Below are 22,279 nucleotides of genomic sequence, written 5' to 3' on the forward strand. Positions count from 1 at the left end.
AGGAAAGGAGTATATTTTGAAATGACCTGACATTAAAGTCCAATTATATAATTACTGCATTTATATCATTTGGTATAGCTGAATAATGGATGATATATATTTGCGATGCTTGTATAAAAGATCCAACATATTATGAAAACAAAGACACTGATACTGAGAAGAAATGTATAAAAATAATTTATTTTAAAACAAACACACCCACAGAAATTCGAAATATAGTGCATCAAATTCTTACTTATAAGAAGCAACACTGTAACGTGATTCTTCCATTCCTCTATTGTGGAGTATCACAGTTGACCTCATGCTTTTCACTCCCCCGAAACAAAGGCTAGCACACTGATGCATGACATTGGAATGCTGACAATTGGAGTCTTACCTGAGTACCCTTTGATATCAAATATACATCAATATTCATCAAGTTCGAATGATCCTGTGTGTGTCAGTTATGCCAACAGGTGCATTGAATATATTATACAACTGCAAATTTAAAGGCATATTGTCACACATTTTTGACAATATTTTGTCTTATATTACATGTACTAGGGGCATATACAAACACTTTAGCTTTCTATTGAGGTAGCAAAAGACTTATTATCCCCTTGCTTGAAATCAATAATTGAAACCTCGAGGTGAACTGCTGCCAATCAGAGAAGACTTGCCATATGTGGAATGTAAGCTTTAACTCCACGGTGGACAAATGGTGGTGTCAGTATTTGCTGAAATTGTTCCAATCACACATTAATGGATATTGATAAAGAACGCTCCAAGGGATATATATCTCTATGGGGTTTGCAAGAAGTAATAGTAAAGTTTGCTGGTACAGACGTGAGAGTCGATTTAATGCAATGTTGAACTAATTCATTCAAGTTTTTCTATTAAATATTGTAATCTAATACACATAGTTTCTTGGAATAAATTATATGGTCACTTCCATGAGAGCTGATAGTATTACTGGGAGAAATGCATTATATATTGTTTTTGAAGTGTGTTGAAGTTATTTCCCTTACCATGTCTCTTTTTGGCACCCTTACCGATTAGAGTCAACTCACCTACCAAATCCTTCTATGGCGCTTTTATGTATTTGAGTTACTTACCTTACTGAGTCCCTGTTTAGCTCCTTTATCAATTCGAGCTATTTCCTTTACTGTGTCTCTCTGTGGCACCCTTACCGATTAGAGTCAACTCACCTACCAAATCCTTCTTTGGCACCTTTACTGATTAGAGTCACTTCCCTTACTATGTCTCTCTTTGGCACCTTTACTGATTAGAGTTATGTCCCTTACCATCCATATCTTGGGGATCTTTACCGGTTATACTTACTTCCATTACAACATCACAGTTTGACACCTTTACTGATTAGAGTCACTTCCCTTACTATGTCTCTCTTTGGCACCTTTACTGATTAGAGTTATTTCCCTTGTCATGTCTCACTTTGGCAACTTTACCAGTTCAAGCTACCTCCAGAATTCTACCTTTACTATTGACAGCCCCTCCCCAATCCAATCTTAACACTATAACTACCTCAGCTCTATGCTAAAGTATTAACATGAAAACATAGTGATAATACTTAGTGGCATGGCACCCTGTGTTGCTTTGAAGATTCATATCGTGTTCATAAAAGACGAAACAATCCCACTATTCTACACATATGACATTTAAATGTGACTGAACCAGCAATGTATGACAGTTGCATTTACGGGTCGGACCAATAATTTCCTTACCTCCCTTTGCTAGCTCCGCATTCTCAAGTAAGCCAATCAGCAAAGCCGACGTAACAGCCAAGCTTGTCAACAAAGATAGTGGTTGCAGCTGTGATGGTTTGTTTGCAGTGTGAGTCAGATTTTGGAGAAATCACACTGACAAATTGACAGGTCTGAAACGTTTTAAAAATATGCAAGAACTCCTTCTTCTTTCATAGTTCCTCTGCATGGTTTGTTTTTGCCAAGTTTGAGTGGATAGATAATTTAAAGAAAGTGAGTTGTGATTGGTACACTCAACTTCCCAGTGTAGACACTTGATTGGATGAACAGCCAGACAAGGGAGATAACAAATTCATTGGGCTGAGCCACAGATGCATTCAGGGTATAGTAGAGACTTATCGGAACATATACCCTGGAGATATCGAGGATGGCTCAGTTATTGCTATTTAACATATAAATGAGTTTGCCCAAGGACTGATCTACTCATAATATGTGTACCAGCCAGTTTATACAGTCACAATTTGTTATAAACAAACCAATATAATAAGCCACTTGAATTTCCCACGAGCCATTAGCATATGACTTTATGGAAACAACATCTTAGTTATTGGATACAGCAACATTTCAGTGATTAAACTTTTAGTTTGATAACAGTGTAAGAACCAACACTGTAACAGGATTCTGTGCAAAAACAAGTTGTCATCCATAAAGGCATATGCATCATTTTTGACCCACTAACTTCTAGAATGTAAACAACAAGATCAACTAGCTCAAACAACGTTGACAGTGGCCCTTATGGTTCATTCGATAATGATTAATTCCTACAAACTCGTTTATAACTACTGCTTTACTACTGCAAAAGTTGCATACCTTTGCAAAACTATTTCATGAGTTCCATATCTTCACAATACTATTGCAGTACTTGAATATCTTTGATATACTATTGCTTATACTTGCATAGTTAGAGTTCATTCTAATGCATCAGTTTCATACCTTCGCAATACTATTGCAATAATTGCATATCTTCATCATACTATTGCTAATAAATTACTGTTGAAAATAGAAAAAAATGGGATTTTTTGGGTCATGTTTATCTCTACAATTTATGTAGTGAATATGCAAAAGTGTGAAATATCTGTTAAAATGAGGTTGGTCTATCTACATCCCACTGAATGCCCAGTTAGGCCGAGGTGAGTTATTTTGACATATCCTTTTTGCAGTTGTGTAAATTTGTTGAGATACAACGTAACAGCTTAAAAAAGAGGTTTTTTTCCATTTCTGACAGTACTCTAGTTGCATACCTTTGCATTACTACTGCAATAATTGCATATCTATGCTATACTTATGTTTATAGCTGCATACCTTTGCAACACTTTTGCAACAGTTGTATTGTCTTCACAATACTATTGTAATAACTGCAGTCCTAGTGAACTTATCCTCAGTACTTTCCGTTACACTCCACTACTGAGTCTAACAAAACCTTATGCGAGGTCGCATCAGGAAACCTTTGAGACTGACCAATCACAACACAGCTTACCAAATCGCGAAAGTGTACATTTGGACATACCTTTTGAACTTTTTATCTCGAAAAGATTCGTACCCGAACGATTCCAAATGTTATTTAGCGTATGCTTGCTTCTGGGTGATGCACATGGCGTACGTACAACCATGACATCGGTGAGTAAAAAGTCACTGAAAACAGTGTTTTTGGCAATAGTCAAGGATGTTATCTTGCGGAAATATTAGCTAATGGTAACAATGTCAACAGAAACTCCAACGCATATATCCTGTGTTATGTAGGGATTTTTGTTCGCAGAGAGATCTGTGTCAGTGACTTGAATATTTTGAAAGTCCCTCTGATCCCTAAATAGTAGCCGTTGTGTGATTGATTAAATCTATTTAACCATCTTGTGTTTGATTGGACGGTCATCTGTCACTCAAAGGTTACCTGACGCGACCTTCTACTAGGTTTTGTAAGACTCAGTGGTGGAGTGTAACGAAATACACTGAGACTAAGTTTACTTCGACTGGTAATAATTGCATGCATTCGCAATACTATTGTATAGTAGCATACCTTGGCAAACTGTTGTAGCTATATCAGAAAATATCCCAATAGAGAAAAAAGTCATCCCTAAATGCTGTGGATCTGAGAAGATGAACAATATTATGAATTCTAGTCTGGAACTACAATACAAACATTGTGTAAAAGTAATGTAAACCAAGCTGCTGCATAGGAATGGCTCTTCTGTACTAACAAGTCTGAAGACTATGATTATGACCGTTTCTTCTTCCTCCTGTAGATTTCTTCTGTGAAGGGTCTGAAAAAATTGCAAAAGGAAACATAAGTCACATGATATTATCTTATATATATATATATATCTTATATATATCTTATATATATTACATAAATGTCGCTTTCCAATTGGCGAAGCGCTATTCTACTATTTTCAATGTACCCCGCTTACAGGCGATGTATTATTTTCAACGTACATCGCTGGAAATTCCGAATTCTACTGGTGCTTCATGGCAGTAATTCTTTATCTTGAATAACATTGAATCACGCATCAAGCACAGAAATTACCGATGACAGTAAACTCTAAATCTGTTTACTTTGTGTCGTCTGCAAAATGGCGATTCGCCTTGCATTCAACAGAAGTGCTTCAAACAGTTCAAAATTGAAATTCGGGTGTTCGGTAAGATAAATACATTGTTCACTGGTCCCTCCGGGTCCATGGGCTCATGAACCTTCGAGGTTTGTTTATGTTCCCCTCGCCCGCCATGAGTCCATCGCCCCCTCGCAACCAGTGGACAACTTATATTAAACATTTCTTGAATGGTTATGATACACTTGAACATATTGTTTTAAGCCTTGCACAAGAGAGAATATAGGAGACGGGGAGCAAGGTGAAATTTTAATTCTTTTTCACTCGCCATGACACAGAGTATGTCCAGCAGAATATTTTGGTTTGACTAAAAAGCTGGGGGAAACTGGCAAATTACGAAATACCGCCACCCACAAAATCAAGCTACTGATCCCTGAGGTTGAACAATTCAATTTTGGCTTTCTCATGATGATTTGTTTGTTTGTTTGTTTAATGCTGCACTCGAGCTGTATGTTGGTGGACTATAAATAACAGAGTCTGGTGATCAACAGAATGAACATCGATCTATGCGATTGGGATACAACTTGTCAACCAAATCAGTGAGTCTGACCATCTGATCCTGTTAGTCGTCTCTTAGCATGAGTTGACCACCAATATTTACCTGAATCTTCTTGGGTTTTCCTATGAAAGAGTAAACTACATGTAGATGGTCTATAAATCAATACACAATGTCCAATATCTCTCATGACAGTGGATCTTTCATCAAAGTGATGTACTCACTCCTCAAATAAAATTGCTACATAGTAGGCCAGTCCTACAGCTGCTGTTAGAAACAATCCAGCACTGCTAGCTCGTCTGAAACACAAGCATAACAGTACTTATCCATTAGTTAATCAACAAATAAAATGAAAACGTATTTAACGAGGCATGAGTTAAAGAATTGTTTTTCTTTTCTCAAGAACTTTAATTAAAATACATCTGAATAGTGAATTCAATAGAAAAGGTATTTTGGAACTATGGTACCAAACGGGCAGTCATACACAATCATACTGAAAGGCACATGCAGAACGTGCTTAATACACTAACTTCAAAAGAACAAGCACATACCAACACTTACATGAGAACTATGCTTGACTGTGCCTCCAACATCCCCAAAACATACGCTTGCATGAGAGCCACACAGAGGTAGCTGACTGTACTTCGGACACCCTGACACCCACACTTACATGAGAGCCATACCCAGGTAGTTGACGGATTGTCTGACATCCTAATACCCACACTTATATGAGAGCCATACAGAGGTAGTTGATTGTACTTCTGACACCCTAATACCCACACTTACATGAGAGCCATACCCAGGTAGTTGATTGCACTTCTGACACCCATACGTACATGAAAGCCATATCCAGGTAGTTGATTGTACTTCGGACACCCTGAAACTTGCACTTACATGAGAGCCACAGCCAGGTAGTTGACTGAACTTCTGACACCCACACTTACATGAGAGCCATACAGAGGTAGTTGATTGTACTTCTGACACCCCAATACCCACACTTACATGAGAGCCATGTCAAGGTAATTGGTTGTACTTCTGCCACCCCAACACCTATCCTTAAATTAGAGCCATACCCAGGTAGTTGATTGTACCTCTGACACCTTGACACCAACACTTACATGAGAGCCATACCCAGGTAGCTGATTGTACCTCTGACACCTTGACACCAACACTTACATGAGAGCCCCAACACCTATCCTTAAATTAGAGCCATACCCAGGTAGCTGATTGTACCTCTGACACCTTGACACCAACACTTACATGAGAGCCCCAACACCTATCCTTAAATTAGAGCCATACCCAGGTAGTTGATTGTACCTCTGACACCTTGACACCAACACTTACATGAGAGCCATACCCAGGTAGTTGATTGTACCTCTGACACCAACACTTACATGAGAGCCCCAACACCTATCCTTAAATTAGAGCCATACCCATGTAGTTGATTGTACCTCTGACACCTTGACACCAACACTTACATGAGAGCCATACCCAGGTAGTTGATTGTACCTCTGACACCTTGACACCAACACTTACATGAGAGCCCCAACACCTATCCTTAAATTAGAGCCATACCCAGGTAGTTGATTGTACCTCTGACACCTTGACACCAACACTTACATGAGAGCCATGCCTAGGTAGTTGATTGTACTTCCAACATACATAGGATTGCTGACAAGGTTGAAAGGGAAGCTTGTTACCTTCTCATCCATCAGTATTCCAAAATAATCACCTGAAAGAACATAACATCCAACACTGTAACATAGGATTTCCCTTGGTCTGTTGTGCGAGTAATCATTATTTTCCTAAGACAGGTATTGTGAGTGAGTGAGTGAGTGAGTGAGTGAGTGAGTTTAGTTTAATGCTGCACTCAGCAATATTCCAGCTATATGGTGGCGTTCTATAAATAATCGAGTCTGGACCAGACAATCAAATTATCAACAACATGATCATCTACGATTTCATTCCATATCTGCTCAAAATGTTGCTTATAAATCTTGTAATAATAAAGTAGAGTTATCTTTCTATGCTATTTGTCACTCTTGATTATGACATAAAATCAGGGAAAGTTGAAAATTAGTCAGGACAAGTTACATTCTTAAAGTGGCTTGCTCTGTGACAAGTGGCTTCTAAAAAAGAATGAATCCCTGGACAGTAGTGGTGTACCAACTGTTTGAAATGATTGAAGACTCAGCAATATCGAACACCAACAACTTTGGAACTACTATTTTAATATTTGAATTGCTTGATGAAGGAACATTTCTTGAAGCTGGGCCTGAAAATGGTTTAATTCTTATGAAATTTATTTCACTTGCTGAAAAGTCATGACTCACTATTTCTTGAAGAATCCAAGAAGTTTATGTACATGATATATTTGTAATCACTTTAAAGTAGCAAGATGTATAATTTTAAACTGGATGCGACATATGCAAATTACATTTGCATAGTTTGTAATTTGCATACAGTCAGGCCGCGTTAGTCCGGACCCCGACAATCCGATTCCCGTGATATCCGAACAATAGCTAGCTGTAACCAATCTTGTTTACTATGTAAACTCATTACCTGTTGATTCAGTAATCCGGTGCTTCACTCTCTGTATCCAAACGTTAATCAGCGGTAATAGATTAGCTAATTACACATAGTTTTGCTTCATTAATCCGGCGTTACATCAAACAAGGTTCGGATAATCCCTTCACACCATGAGCCCCATTCAGTGGTAATTGTTAAACAACACTTGCGAGTTGAAGATGTCGTTAGTTTGTGATTTTGATCAATTAGTAGGTCTCACTTTTGGTTAGTTGGAGTAATACCTGTCATGCTTACTTCCTGTATAAAACAGTGATCATGTCAAAATGAGATCACCTGACGCTTGTCAGTCATGGCAAGTCCCGCCCCTAGGTGTAAAAGATGTGAAATTACTGCCGCACAAAAAAAGAGAAAACCCTAAAGCCAATTTTGATCTTATGTGTAAACATTTTGGTCAAGAATTCGGACATTCTATCGGCAAGAGCACAATTTCGGACATCGGATATGTTTTGTGATTGGTTATGATCATTTGACAGACACATGCAATCACGTGGTTGACATGTGATCTTACTTCGTGACAATGCTGCCAGTCACAACTGTGCCAATGTCAAACTGACCAACGTGAAAGTTAATTTCTTGCCCCCAACCACCACATCACACATTCAGCCAATGGATGCTGGGATCATCAGAACTTTCAAGGCCCACTACAAGAAATATCTCGTCAAGCATTTCATCCAGTGTGCCGACTGGCCACAGACGCTTAATCTCCGTGAAGCACTGAGAAAACTGAATGGTCCGAAGTAAAAAACTCCACCATTCAGAACTGTTACCGTTATGTAGATTTCTTTCACAAGTGAGTTTTGTTACGTGTATGTATAATCTATCCAAACATGATTGTATGCTTTGACTGATTATTATATGAATAATCAAGTTATTATGTCTACAAACTGTAATAAAGTCTTTTGAAACTTGTATACGTTTGTATGTTTTATTGCCATGTCAAAGGGAAGTAACCCTACTGTAGTTGTGTTCATAAAAGTTCGTTTCAGTAGTCCGTACATTTCCGAACGTTTTTGATGTAAAACAGAAGTGTCCGGATTAACGCGGCCTGACTGTAGTTTCTAAATAAAGCAAAAAATAACAGATGACTGTGTTATACTTATCTGCAACAACAACCTGAACAGGAAAATCTGCAAAATGACGCTAACCAAGCTTTTTCAATGACTGCTCACTGGTTATGAACCAAAATGAGATTTCAACCAGTTCCGAACACTACACTAGGGAGAAGTATAGTACTCAATACTACTCACGGTCACCCAGTGTGGTTATTTGGTGGTTAAATCGTTCACTCGAAATGACAAAGACACAGGTTCAATTCCCAACATGGATACAATGTTAGAAGCCCATTTCTGGTGTTCCACGCCATGACATTGCTGGAATATTGCTAAAAGGGGCACAAAGCTAAAACTCACTCGCTCACTACTCACCCAAGTAGGTGCCAAAAAATCCTAGAGCTAGGAAACTACTGACAACCAGCAGCACACCCACGTAAATGAGGAAGTATCCCAGCCACAGGATCCAGTTCTCGTGGAGTAAAATGCAGCGAGGCTGGCTGTCCATTGCCATCTTGAACCTGAGATGACAACAATTTGTCTGGTACAACTAACAAGGGCTGTTACAATGCATCGAACTTCGATGGATTGCAAATGGTGAGTCTCTGATAGCAAATAGTCAGTGGTAAAAACAAATCAATATAAATTCCGTTGACAAATGTGCAAAATACAGGACATACCAGATTCATTCACCTGTTACCTCTTAAACAAATATGGTAACAAATATGGTGACACACGCGGCATGTGACTTGGGAGTTTGAAATTGTGAATAACAAGAAACTGTTTTCTTGATCTGGGCTGCAAAATTTTTGTCAATATATCAAGGATGTTTGCTGGTAATATAAATAATATTTAACTTTTTTTCTAACTGGTATATTTTTTATGTATGACGTTTGTCTTTGCAAAAACAGCCCAGAAAAGCAAGAGTCACTGTGGGTTTTCATGAGATATGGACTCTCAAAAATTCCTTGGTCAGCCAAGACTTTTAACATGGGAGTCAACGGGAAAATCAGCAAACTTTTCACATAATCCCTCATTTTCATAATTTCTAGTATTAAACTTTTTCCTAAAGTGAGATATGTTAATAACAACAACTACTTCAACTTGTTTTTATTTCACATAAACCATACATTCGTTTGGGCAATGACTTCAGATGAGACAATTCAAGGAGAAAAACACTACAATAGTATTTCAAAAGTTGGTTGCAATAGACTATTGCTGTCACAGTAGTTGTTTCACTCTCAGTAGTCACCCTTATAACTAACTGACAGACACAGGTTCCAGCTGCACAGAGAGAAGACAGTGAGTGAGTTTTGTTTTATGCTGCACTCAGCACTATTCCAGCCATATGGTGGAGGTCAATATTACCTTCTCTAATGTGCGATACATTGTGTTACAAATGGCACATTTGTTATTTGGTCTGTAAATAATCGTGTCTGAACCAGACAATCTAGTGATCAACGGCATGAGCATCGATCTACACAATTGGGAACCGATGACATGTGCCAACCAAGTCAGTGAGCCTGACCACCCTATCGCATTAGTCACCTCTTACAATAAGCATAGGCGCCTTTTATGGCAAGCATGGGTTGCTGAAGGCCTATTCTATCCCGGGACCTTCATGGGTCTGGAGAAGCAAGAAACATGGATGGCAGGCCATTGCAATCCTGAACCTGGGAACAACAACCTTACCATTCAAATGACAGACAGGGGAACTGGCAGACAAGAAATACAAGCCTCCTTTCACCAAAAAATTACAAAATCAGGGATTGAGAAATGCAGGGGTCATGGGCCATTTTGCATATTAGAATAAAAAAATGGTCCTCTAAAATTTGAAGTTTACTCCTGATACAAGGACAGTTGCCCAATCTAGATTCAGAAAATAGCTAATAATCCTGAAAATGGCCCTTGAGCAAAGTTATCTATCCCAATCCCTGCTACATCTGTCAGTTCAGTGATCACTTATAATGACTTCTGAACTTCTAATTTTGTAGGTCAAGGCAACATGCTGAACATCTGATTAAAAACAAGTTCCTGACTTCAAACCAACCTTAGTGATTAAGGGTGGAGATTATCAATCATTAGAGCCGTCAATCAGAAAACAAATCCACTATCGATTATCTGAGGACTTGTGGGAAACAGACATTGACTATGATCGATATATACCCTTCAATACTTAAGGGTTTTTCTGACTTTTTTCAAATTAATGTTTTTAATAATTATTACTGTCGTATAATGAAATGCATGCATGCAAGAATGACACTTTTATTGTAATAAAACAATAAAAGTGGTTAAAAACTTACAATGCACACAGCTTTACATTTTTGAGTGCATGTTTGTTCGTGAATATTCTTCAAATTAAATAATTAACTTCATACAAGATTGTCACACTAAAACAACAAAATTCTAATTGATCAAAAATTCAATCCTTCTATCTTTCATTTTCTATCAGTTTTTTATTATTTTCCTTCATTGGAGCACACTATGCTGTTTACCAGTGACATGACTTTCCATTGTCTATGTTTTGCTGTGGTGAGTTCTATGTTTAGCTGTGGTGAGTTCTATGTTTAGCTGTGGTGAGTTCTATGTTTTGCTGTGGTGAGTTCTATGTTTAGCTGTGGTGAGTTCTATGTTTTGCTGTGGTGAGTTCTATGTTTAGCTGTGGTGAGTTCTATGTTTTGCTGTGGTGAGTTCTGCCGTGAGTTGACAACAAAGTGGAGTTACCTAATCGAGATTCCAATCATTGACAGGCATTTAGAAGTGGAATGGAAAAACAAGATTAATGCAGGGCTCCAGATAATTTTCCAACATCACGAGTACATACTCAGTATTTATTCCATACAGGGCTACTAGAAAAACCTAAAAAGACACTTAGAGTACTGACAGGATTTTAATGGAGTATCAGTAATTTTGTGTTCCGTTTCATATATGCACCACAACATTGCTACTCTTGTGTATACAAGTCAATAAACAATAAAATAATACTTTCTTCAGATAGATACGCCTGTAAATGATTTTAAGCTAGTACATCATTGCTGTAGTATCTGCTACGTTTTCTAAATTATTTCCTTCTGTATAGTGCAGATTCTTTATCTGTACACACGCCGCTACAGTCCTATCTGGAGCCCTGGTTATGGGTGTAAACTTCTTTTTTGTGATCAACACAATTGGGAGAGTATGCTTGCTTCTTCATCATCAGGTTGACAGAACTTTGAAATGCTGATATCCATGAACCGTGCTTTTCCTAATTGTAGCTTGGCTATTTGTCTTTTTCTGGCTAGTTGAACACATTGTGTTCAGTTCCAGTTTTGGGGAGTGAGTGAGTGAGTTAAGTTTTACACGTCTTTTAACAATATTCCAGCAATATCACGGCGAGGGACACCAGAAAATGGGCTTCACATATTGTACCCATGTGGGGAATCGAACCCGGGTCTTAGGCGTGACGAGCGAACGCCTTAACCACTACGCTACCCCACTGCCCCTCCAGTTTTGGAGAGAAGGGATGTGCTATGTTGGCAGGGAGTGAAGCGTAAACTCAATATAACTTGTCAGCATGATCTGAATGAAGTACTCTGCACTTCACATTTCTTACTACAGATTTATGTTTTGACATTGAGTGGATCGTGGAAAATGATTTCAACAAGGAGTAAGACTATTTAACATCAGGCTTCCATGAAAAAGATGTTAACCTACTTGCACCAGGTGCAACCTAAGATGAAAACCTAGCTGCACCAGCCAAATTCTAGTTGCACTACTTTTATTGCAATGTGTAGATGATTGAGATGTTTTACTCAGAAGTTTATCCACTGAAAAATAACTTGCACCAGGTGCAAGTTAGACTTTTAACTAGGTTGCACTTTGTAATATTAGGTTGCACCAGTGCAAGTAATAGAGCACTAAATCAAGCAATGAACATATTCATCTGCTGTCACTAAAACCTGCTTGCCATTGTACCTTATGTGAAATATAGTTAGTCTGTCAGAATTAAATTGTCCTTGGATTTGTAACACATTACATTTGAAGTTACACTTTCTCAGTGAAGAACAAATTCCCATTTGGGATTTGAATCCACACCCTCAACGTCAGGCATCTTATCTCCAGTACATAAAGTTAGCCATCTAACCCACTCAGCCACCTTGGCTCCCACAGCCTTGTATGCTGGCAGTAAGGTGGCCCTGAGAGTGTTTGTTTAAATGGGACTTAAACAAACAAAAAGTACTAGAATCTGTCCTTTACCAAGAAAGTGTTGTCCAAAACATATAACACATGTTACATTTGTCTACTTTCTAAATGGCATTGTCCCAAACATATACTGTAAATCATGAAATTAATGCAAACATTTTATTAATGCGAAAAATGCATCTGTACATGTGTCGCATTATTAAAATGACGCATTTCAGTCTGGGGGTGTACATTTGAATAAACGTCAGAAAACGGAAATCTCTTCCTTTCATTGACACTACTTAATACCTATTGAAATTATTCATCGGCAAATTTTGTCACTAAGCAGAAGTGTTGACACTACACACTACACTAGTGAATACAGGTCACTTCCTCATTACGGGTATCGCCAGTCAGTTATCACTGGTTACAAAAATCACTGTCAATTGTTCAAAGTCATTGAAGCACATCAGCCAGACCGGACATTCTCCAGCCACGCAGGATCGTTTAGCGATCTTTGCTCACCTTTGCAATCGCGGCCTCCATCCATTTGGCATGTAGAGGCTTCATCACACTTATTCGTAAATCCACAAGTATGTCCTTTTTGGAACCTGTCAAATTGTCTGACACTTTGTTGGTATACCAATTAATGAATTGGTTCTTCATGGCCACCTTGAATTCACCATTAATTGTTCTCATAAGACAAGTAGTAGCAAGCGAACACGTGATCAAACATGGCAACGTAATCAGAATATCGTCAGCTCCATTCCATTCAGTGCTTAACAAGTTCAATTCAGGTAACTAGTGTGTGGTAATAAGAAATGAAAAGAAAATGAACAACAAAGAATCAGGGTGTCACATTTTCTGATCGACACAGCTTCCTGAGCTCGCATTAATTTCATGACGCATTTTAGACAAGACCTTTGCACTCGCATTAAATTCATGACGCATTAATTTCATGATTTACAGTAACACATGTTACATTTGTCTTTCTAAATGGCATTGTCCCTAACATGTAACATGTTACATTTGTCTACTTTCTAAATGGCACTGTCCCAAACATATAACACATGTTACATTTGTCTTTGTAAATGGCATTGTCCCAAACATATAACACATGTTACATTTGTCTATTTTCTAAATGGCACTGTCTGAAAAAAACATACAACACATGTTACACTTGTCTACTTTCTAAATGGCATTGTCCCAAACATACAACACACGTTACACTTGTCTACTTTCTAAATGGCATTGTCCCAAACATATAACACATGTTACATTTGTCTATTTTCTAAATGGCACTGTCCCAAACATACAACACATGTTACATTTGTCTACTTTCAAATAGCATTGTCCCAAACATACAACACATGTTACACTTGTCTACTTTCTAAATGGCATTGTCCAAAACATATAACACATGTTACATTTGTCTACTTTTTAAATGGCATTTTGTATTCAAGTTTCAGATTGATGTGCAGTCTGTCTTTGCCACTAATGTAGACATTATCGTGGATCAACGCATAACGATATGGATAAAGGTAGAGGACAAGCAACAAACCTGTAACTCTTGTACAGAGTGGCAGAGATAATACACAGAGCAAAGGCTGTACATGCAAGTCGGGGGTTCCCAAACAGCTTTGTCAGGAACTGGGTTCTGTATTCAAATCTTCCAACCTGTGAAAGTAAAGCCACTTATATTACAATTGAGATGGCTCAGCGGTTAAAGCTCCTCACACTGATGACCAATGTTTGATTTCTTTCCAACTACTATGGCTAAGACGAGCTACCTGGAAAGACATTCGCCTGTATCCCTGCTTAACCCTAACACAGATCCTAATCCTGATAATTCAGTGTCTGTGCACACAATGCTCTGGTGCAAGATCAAAGGCACTGACAGAACTTCATCAGAAGATAATGTGCACGTTTTGCATTACGTCACAAAGTACTGGCGCCAATGCGCCATTCCCGCCTGTCCCTTTGTAATCGAATGCTTTTGCATTACATCACAATGTAACCGATGTCATGACGCAGGGCAGCTAATATCACTGGTGGAAGCATAATGCTTGCGTCTGAGTGCTTTAACGTTATAATATAAGTTGTTCACTGGTCACGAGAGGGCCATGGGCTCATGTACCTTTGAGGTTTGTTTACGTTCCTTGAGCCCGCAGGGACCAGTGAACAACGTATTTATCTTACCGAACACCTTAATTTTAATTTTGAACTGTTTGAAGCACTTCTGTTGAATAGGAGGCGAATCAGCATTTGTAGATGACACACGGTAAACAGATTTAGATTTATCTCCCTTCCATCGATTTTCATTTGCAAAACATCGGTAATTTCCGTGCTTGATGCGTGATTCAATGTTATTTGAGGCAAAGAAGTACTACCATGAAGCACCAGAAGAGTTCAGAATTCCCAGCGGTGTACATTGAAAATAATACATCGCCCGTAAACGGGGTACATTGAAAATAACAGAATAGCGCTTAGCCAATCAGAAAGTAACATTCATGTGCCAGGTAAGATAATAGTTCAGGCCGAAAGTGTGCTTTACTACATTACACATGATGGTAGGGTGAACTGTATTTCTTGATTTTCATGTCTTCTAGTCAAATCATATTACCTGAACACACATAAAGATTCTCCTGCATCGTCATCATTTCTGGTGTTCTTCCTGTAATATTATTGGAATATCATCAAAGGTGACGTAAACCCCAAATCACTCACTCAGTCATCTGCCCAAGAATCCATATCCATATGATTCAAATATATATTCCTCATCTGATAAGGATGAGTTTTATCATGTTTCTTCAGTTGTACCTGAACATACTGAAATCAACATCTTTAATCAACAATGTTAATACACGCTAGGAACTATATATATACAAATATGTATCTTCATGTAGCCGGTAGTGGAGTCATTAACTACATTGCCTACAGTGGGGCTGAACACATTCACATTAAAGGACGAGGTATGATAGAGGCCCTTATTGGCCCACAACATGTCATGATTATCAAAATTTTACAACATGATAATTTTAGCATAAAAAGGGCTAAATTAATTGTTGAAGTTACCTCCAATTGCATTTTTATGTTTTTAGTGTTGTTAGTTTTCCTCTTTGAAGACCTCAAAGTTAACATACTTTACAATATCTTCTAGAAACCTACATTTTCTGATTTTCAGAGTGATAGAAAAGTGTGAGCAAAACATGACCCATCCCAATTTTTTCACCACATATGAAGAGACTAAATTAGAATGCACACCTGAAATATTGTGGTGGGTCACGCTTTTGCTCACATCAAAATCTTTAAAAAAGTACATTCTTTTTTCATCTATGAAAGTGCCCCATACATCTAAAAAAATAAACATTGACATAAAATAACATCTTTAAAAACAATCCATCACATTTACACATCCGTGTCATGATACATTATATTTTGAATGGTTTTGTGTTCTAAAATACATATATCAAACATCATTATTAACATTTTCAATATCAAAAGACACTCGCAAGGCTGATTTATGAGAGGTAAACATTGGTTTGGGTTGTTGGTCTCTGCTAGAAAAGTAAGAAGATGTGTGAAGATTTTCAAAGTATGAGCACTATAAGGGTGAGAATCTTTGTTATTATGTCAGAATTTGATAGTAGTTTTTCTATCATCTGTTTATCAAACACCTTTGAGTCACCTGTCACTGTCAAAATAACACTGTCATTCAACAAGACTGCACATATAAACATCTTCATTTTCCAAGAACTTATGTACTTTGATGTTTCCAATGACATATTAGATTTCATTTAACCAAAATGGCTACACTTAACTATATGAAAAGGATTTTTCTTTAGCTAGAAAAACAACATTGTATCAAGGTCTAGCAGATGAGGAACACAAGGGGACGTCAAGTCATACATAGTTGTAATAAATTGTAATATATAACCTTAAATTCACACTGGGAGGCAAAGGAATATGTAGCCTAATGGTTGCAACAGTGGATTATTGGGGATTTTTTGTTATCAGACATGCAGGTTCAAATCCATGTAACTTTTCTTTCTTTTTTTTCAAAGTTTGTTTATCAAGTCTACAATGTTTAATTAAACTATTTCACATCAAATCCAAATATTGTAATTTTTTTCTAAAATTTAGTAATCTATGTTACAACACTGTTGAAACAAACTTTAATTAAAGGAGCACTGATGCAGGGCAATTTATATTTCTCGCCAATGGTTTGATTACGAAACCAAGCAGCAAATTGGTCAGCACCCGCTCCTTCGACAGTGACAGACAAAGGGACTGGGCTCCTGTCCACATTAGCAGAATTTCTTCACCCTAAAAAGTGAGGAGGTCGGATGCCACATGCCGTTAATATCTATCCATGGTATTCCTTATCTGATCGTAACAAAATATCCCAGCGGTGTAGCTTTTTTCCTGATGCTTGGATTGCATAGTGACTTATCCAATTTGATCCTATTTCTGTGTTTTTTTACCTCGATATTAAATCACTTCATGTGAAAATATGATGTCTACATACACGTATGGTATTCCTTATCTGATTGTAACAAAATATCCCAGCGGTGTAGGTTTTTTTCCTGATGCCTGGATTGTATAGTCACTGATCCAATTTGATCCTATTTCTGTGTTTTTTACCTCGATATTTCATCACGTCATGTGAAAATATGATGTCTACATACACGTAGCAAGTCATTTGTTTCATATATGTCTGGAAGATTGCAAAGCTTTACATTTAGATAGCTTTGAGGGTTGGCCCAGCTGAGATACCAAACATCATACGTAAATTTTGCTAGCTGGTTTATTATCTATGATAATAAAAAACACAAAGGTGATTTATCTGAATTTGTGAACTAATAACGACTTTGCCATTGGTAAGGAAATCTGAAAATTTTCTTACATTAAAAACCCTGATTATACCCATTTACCCAAGTACACAGCAAATACCTATGTGCATTTCTTACGTAACTACAAAGTTCCGTTGGTATCCTCAAAACAGTTTCGGACCAATAGTGTTTTCAGGCTGCATGCGACACGTGATTACATCTTCCTTGCTGTAACTTGTGTATGATGGTATAAACCTACACATGTTATTTGTCATCATTCACTTGATGGTCAGTTAACACCTATAAAATTACCCAACATAGGTTCCCATTTGGCATTCCTCCTGTCTGGAGTAAATACTCAACATTATAAATTAAGCTCTGTAGTGGCAAATGTATTGCATGTTATGTAATATGTGCAGGTAAGTGATGCAAGAGGGTTTAACAACTGAGTTACAAAAACAAACATCGATCAAAGGATTAACAGATAACATACTGATTGATTACTTACATCCACAGTGGATTTGTCAAAAAGGCAGTGTTTATGAGTGTAGATTTATGTAATCTATACTGAATACACCCTGTCGTAAAGTACGAGTGTGAAAACAACATCCTTCCTACAAAGAATTAACCGCCACTGCCTTGAATGACTGATTGTTGCTCATTATTGGCTGACTAATGGCGGACATCATACAGTTAGTTGCCAGGTGTGCTGTCCTGAGTGACCAGTGAGATTATGTGTACACCAGTGTGAAAATTTCTCAAATGATGTGTCACTTTTTCGCATATTGGACTGTTGAAAGAGACAAGACATACATCAGGATTATTTACCAGCTGCAGATGAATGGAATATCGTTCTTTTATGTGGACATTGATGGATACATTCCTGAACGAGGTGATAGCCTGACATTGTTGCTATAACTTTCGTCTGTCTTAAATTTAATATTTGCATTTTGTTTTAATTTATTTCTTGTAACATTCAGCAGAATCTGTATTACAGAAAACATGCACTAGGTCGCGAATAGGGTGTGTATGAAACATGATTCATGTTGGCAATCTATACAATGTTTAGATATTAAAATCATGTTAGAAATTCACTGTAAGCATAAGCAGAGCGTGTGTATTTTTTAATTAAGTTTCAAAATGCATACAAATGTGACAAGGAACTAATTAGGTTTATAAGACAAAATATAAAGACCTACACTGACTTCGTTATTTTTCAGTCCTAATGTGTTTTTTTATATCACTGGCAGATGAGTAAACTTCAAGGTGTTTGATTTGTTTTCATAATAACAAAGTAAAATGACTTCATCTTTGTTGATCAGTCTACACATAAACTATCAATTGCGCGTATGGGAGGTGCAGCAGAGATCACGAACCAGTCACGAATTCTGGGATATCATCCAGGTACTCACTGGAGAAAAACAACAACAAAAGAAACCACCAGTCCACGGAAATTGCTCCGCATCAGTGCCCCTTTAACATGCTGTAAATGTTTTCTTAAGAAACTAACCATTCAACTTTTCAAGTCGGTCTCGTTGCCTTTGTTCCCAATATTTTAAAATTCATATTTTATATATTTTGATCTACTTTTGGTTTATACACTCTTGAATGCTGCAGTTCTTGACAGTGAATCAGAAACTGAGATTGATGACTGTGTGAACGAAGAGTAATAGTGGATGTTTTATATCTTTAAAGTGGATAACTTGTGAATAATTACTCTGTGAAGTCTTTTGAATTCTGACTTTAACATGTGCGTGGTGTTAATATGAACCTGCGCTGACAATGAAATTTCACCAAAAATGGGCCCCTTTGAGGTAAAGATCTGTGATTTTTAGTGCAGCAGTGACTTGTAACACTTCCTAGTTAAATGAAGCTGTGCCCAAAATGTAGTTTTACCCAAAACAGGCCCCTGTGATTCTTAGTAAACATGACTGGTTACCATACTTACATGTTGTAAAATTGACACATGGATTACACTTGCAAAGAATGCTGTGAATAATGAGTGAGTTTTGGGGACACAACTGGCAAGTAATTGAATTAACAATGTTTTGCAAACCCTAATTGGGCCCCTTGAGGTTAAAACATTATGATTGATATTGACATGCTTTACAGCATGACTACCTGTTGCAAAACTGCTGTAATTTGTATGTAAATAAAATGACAGATGTAAATAAGCCATTATTTCTTGTTATTTTTCATGGGAACTGATAAAACCCATTTTGGGACCCTCTGCAGTGAAATCACACCTCAGATCATATAGAATATAGCATTTTTATGCAAAGCTAACTTGTCACTAAACAAATAACATGTTTTTAGCCAATTCTGTTAGTGGGCCAAAAACCACCCTTATCATACCTTGTCCTTTGAGCAAAATAAGACCCAATACCCTGCTATGCGACTTGGGACAAGCCTTTTGTTGACGGGGTAGTATGTAGCAGGGCGTGAGTCATCCCACAGATGACATCCTTACCTTGTCAGCTTGCTGACAGGGTTAACCTCTTTGGTCATGTGGACAAGGCATCTGACTTGGGATTAGAAGGTCTGTTGTTCGAATCCAAGCATGTGACTTGGGAGACTTTATGGCTGTGAAGTTCACATGTGGGGTTTGTTCTTTGGCAAACTTTTTTGTTAAAGTGCAACAAACTGTTATGCTGATTTTAACTATTGCCTCACAGGTCTATATTTCCCTTCAAAATATCTCTTAGTACCTTGAATATCTTTGATCCTTTAACAGAAAATCACTGGTCCAGAAGAGATCATATAACATCAGATTAGACTTGCTCATCTCTCTATCTAAATATGAGGTAAATTCCATTCTTTCCCAACGTCATAATTAGCATCTTGCAGTTGAAATATGTTCCTGGTGCCATAGTTTTCAGATGATGTTTCACATGAAGTGGTATTATTAATACTATTTTATAACATTTACGACTTTATATAGGTCTGTTTGTTGTTTGATGCTGCACTCAGCAATATTAAATTTATGGTGACGGTCTGTACCAGACAGTCTGGTGATGGATGTCATGAGTATCAACCTATACTATATTGATTTGATGACATGTCAACAAGTCACCGACTCTGACCAAGCGACCCTATTAGTCGCCTCTTATGACAAGAATGTGATTTCTGAAGCCAGAAAGCTGTTTTGCTTCATATTTTTTATTCTAGAAATATGAAAGTTCTAATATGTTTCTGTTCATATCACTGTTCTAGGGGGGTTGTATAATTAGATAGATAGATATAGGATATTTATATAGTGCACATATCCAAGCACTAGTGCATGCTCAAGGCACTGGTATTTTTCCCTCGATCACTGGATGTCACTCTCAACTGCACATCGGATGTCAATCTCAACTCCCTGGGGAGTATACAACTCTTGCTGCCACTAGGCGCACTGAGTTTACTGTGGCTCTCTCATGCTAACGAGGTACCCAATTGACAGCTGGGTGGACGGGGACACATAGTCACAGTACATTGTCCAAGTTTACTGCACGTTGCTGAACCCGCAACTAGGTGTATGCACGTGTTCATGTGGCCACTATCTGGTCATATACCAACGGATTCGTGGGTTCTTTTAAGTGCACAGGGTTGTGTACTGTACACTAGGGGTTGTGACAACACTGAAAGAGTCTGCACACAAAGTTGACTCCAAGGTTTTTACACTCGGTCACAGGTGGGCTTAATCCTGAAACCGAAACCTCACTGGATCACTAGCCTGGCGCTTTAGCCAGCTCGCCCACCATGTAATTAAGTTCCGTGGGTATATATCCATGACATGTAATGTGGAATAAGTTGTGTACTTACTACATTCCAGGTGAAAGGAGTTAACCACAATGCAGCAAGTCCAAACCAAATATTAATGTCTGTCCAGTTAATTGCCAAGTCAGGAATCTCCATCTGAAACAACACTATCATAATTAAAGTCTATCCTTAAGGCAGAGTGAGTGAATAAATACGATTGTACATTGCTTCTAGCGATATTCCAGCAATATCATGGCGGGGAAACCAGAAATGGGCTTCACACATTGTACCCATGTCAGGAATCGAACCCAGTCTTCTGCATGAGCGAATGTTTTAACCACGTGGCTACCCCATTGGACTCAGAGTGACTGAGTGTTATACAGGTGTTTATGTACTTATGCATTTTCGATAATACAGTGCATTATTATGCATCGAATACATACTTTCCAATGACAGTTAAGATGCATCGAGGGTCTAAACTTTACTCCTTTTACTACCCTTATGTGGGATACAGGTAACGACTCTTTGTCGGAATCAAGAGGAAAGTCTGACAAAATATCCGGCAAGATTACAGAATACCGGATACCTTCTGTCATCTCTGAAAGAAATCAAGTTTACGTTTGGTTAGGGTTGGGATAAGGTTTAGGGTTTTTGTTAGAGTTAGGATAGGGTTTAATGTTAGCGTTATTATGTAACTGCCAAATATCCAACATGTGATCATAGATGACAACCTCGAAAAGGTTACTGAAATCAATCAACGACAAAAGCCTAGTAAGAATTTAGAGAAAGCCATCAGTTTCATCGACAATACAACGCACGTGTTTCCAACATACTGACTGAAATATTCACAACACGCAGCAGATTCTAATTTGCATTTCCCTCTCGATGTATACACGGCATGCCTTCGATTTCAAAATTGTAACAACCTTGCTCAAATCCAGCATCGGCCTATCTTCACAACATCCCATAAGTTGCCTCTGATTCATGTGATGATCAATGATAAACTGCCAACACCATCAACGGACCTTTGGTTTATCAGTATCGTCGC

At 37.8% G+C, this 22,279-nt stretch overlaps 1 protein-coding gene across 1 annotated transcript; it reads right to left on the reverse strand.

The window, feature by feature from the left end:
- Positions 1 to 205: 205 nt before the first annotated feature.
- Positions 206 to 22,279, reverse strand: LOC137259854 (phosphatidylethanolamine N-methyltransferase-like). The gene is made up of 7 exons (XM_067797482.1): positions 22,158 to 22,279; positions 21,295 to 21,387; positions 14,220 to 14,335; positions 8,873 to 9,018; positions 6,480 to 6,591; positions 5,084 to 5,158; positions 206 to 4,018 (listed from the first exon to the last, which is right to left on the reverse strand). Exons 1-7 carry the CDS (start codon positions 22,215 to 22,217, stop codon positions 3,973 to 3,975), a joined length of 648 nt encoding a protein of 215 aa, XP_067653583.1. The 5' UTR covers positions 22,218 to 22,279; the 3' UTR covers positions 206 to 3,972.

This window comes from Haliotis asinina, chromosome 13, assembly GCF_037392515.1.
Source record: "Haliotis asinina isolate JCU_RB_2024 chromosome 13, JCU_Hal_asi_v2, whole genome shotgun sequence".
Lineage (NCBI taxonomy): Eukaryota > Metazoa > Mollusca > Gastropoda > Lepetellida > Haliotidae > Haliotis > Haliotis asinina.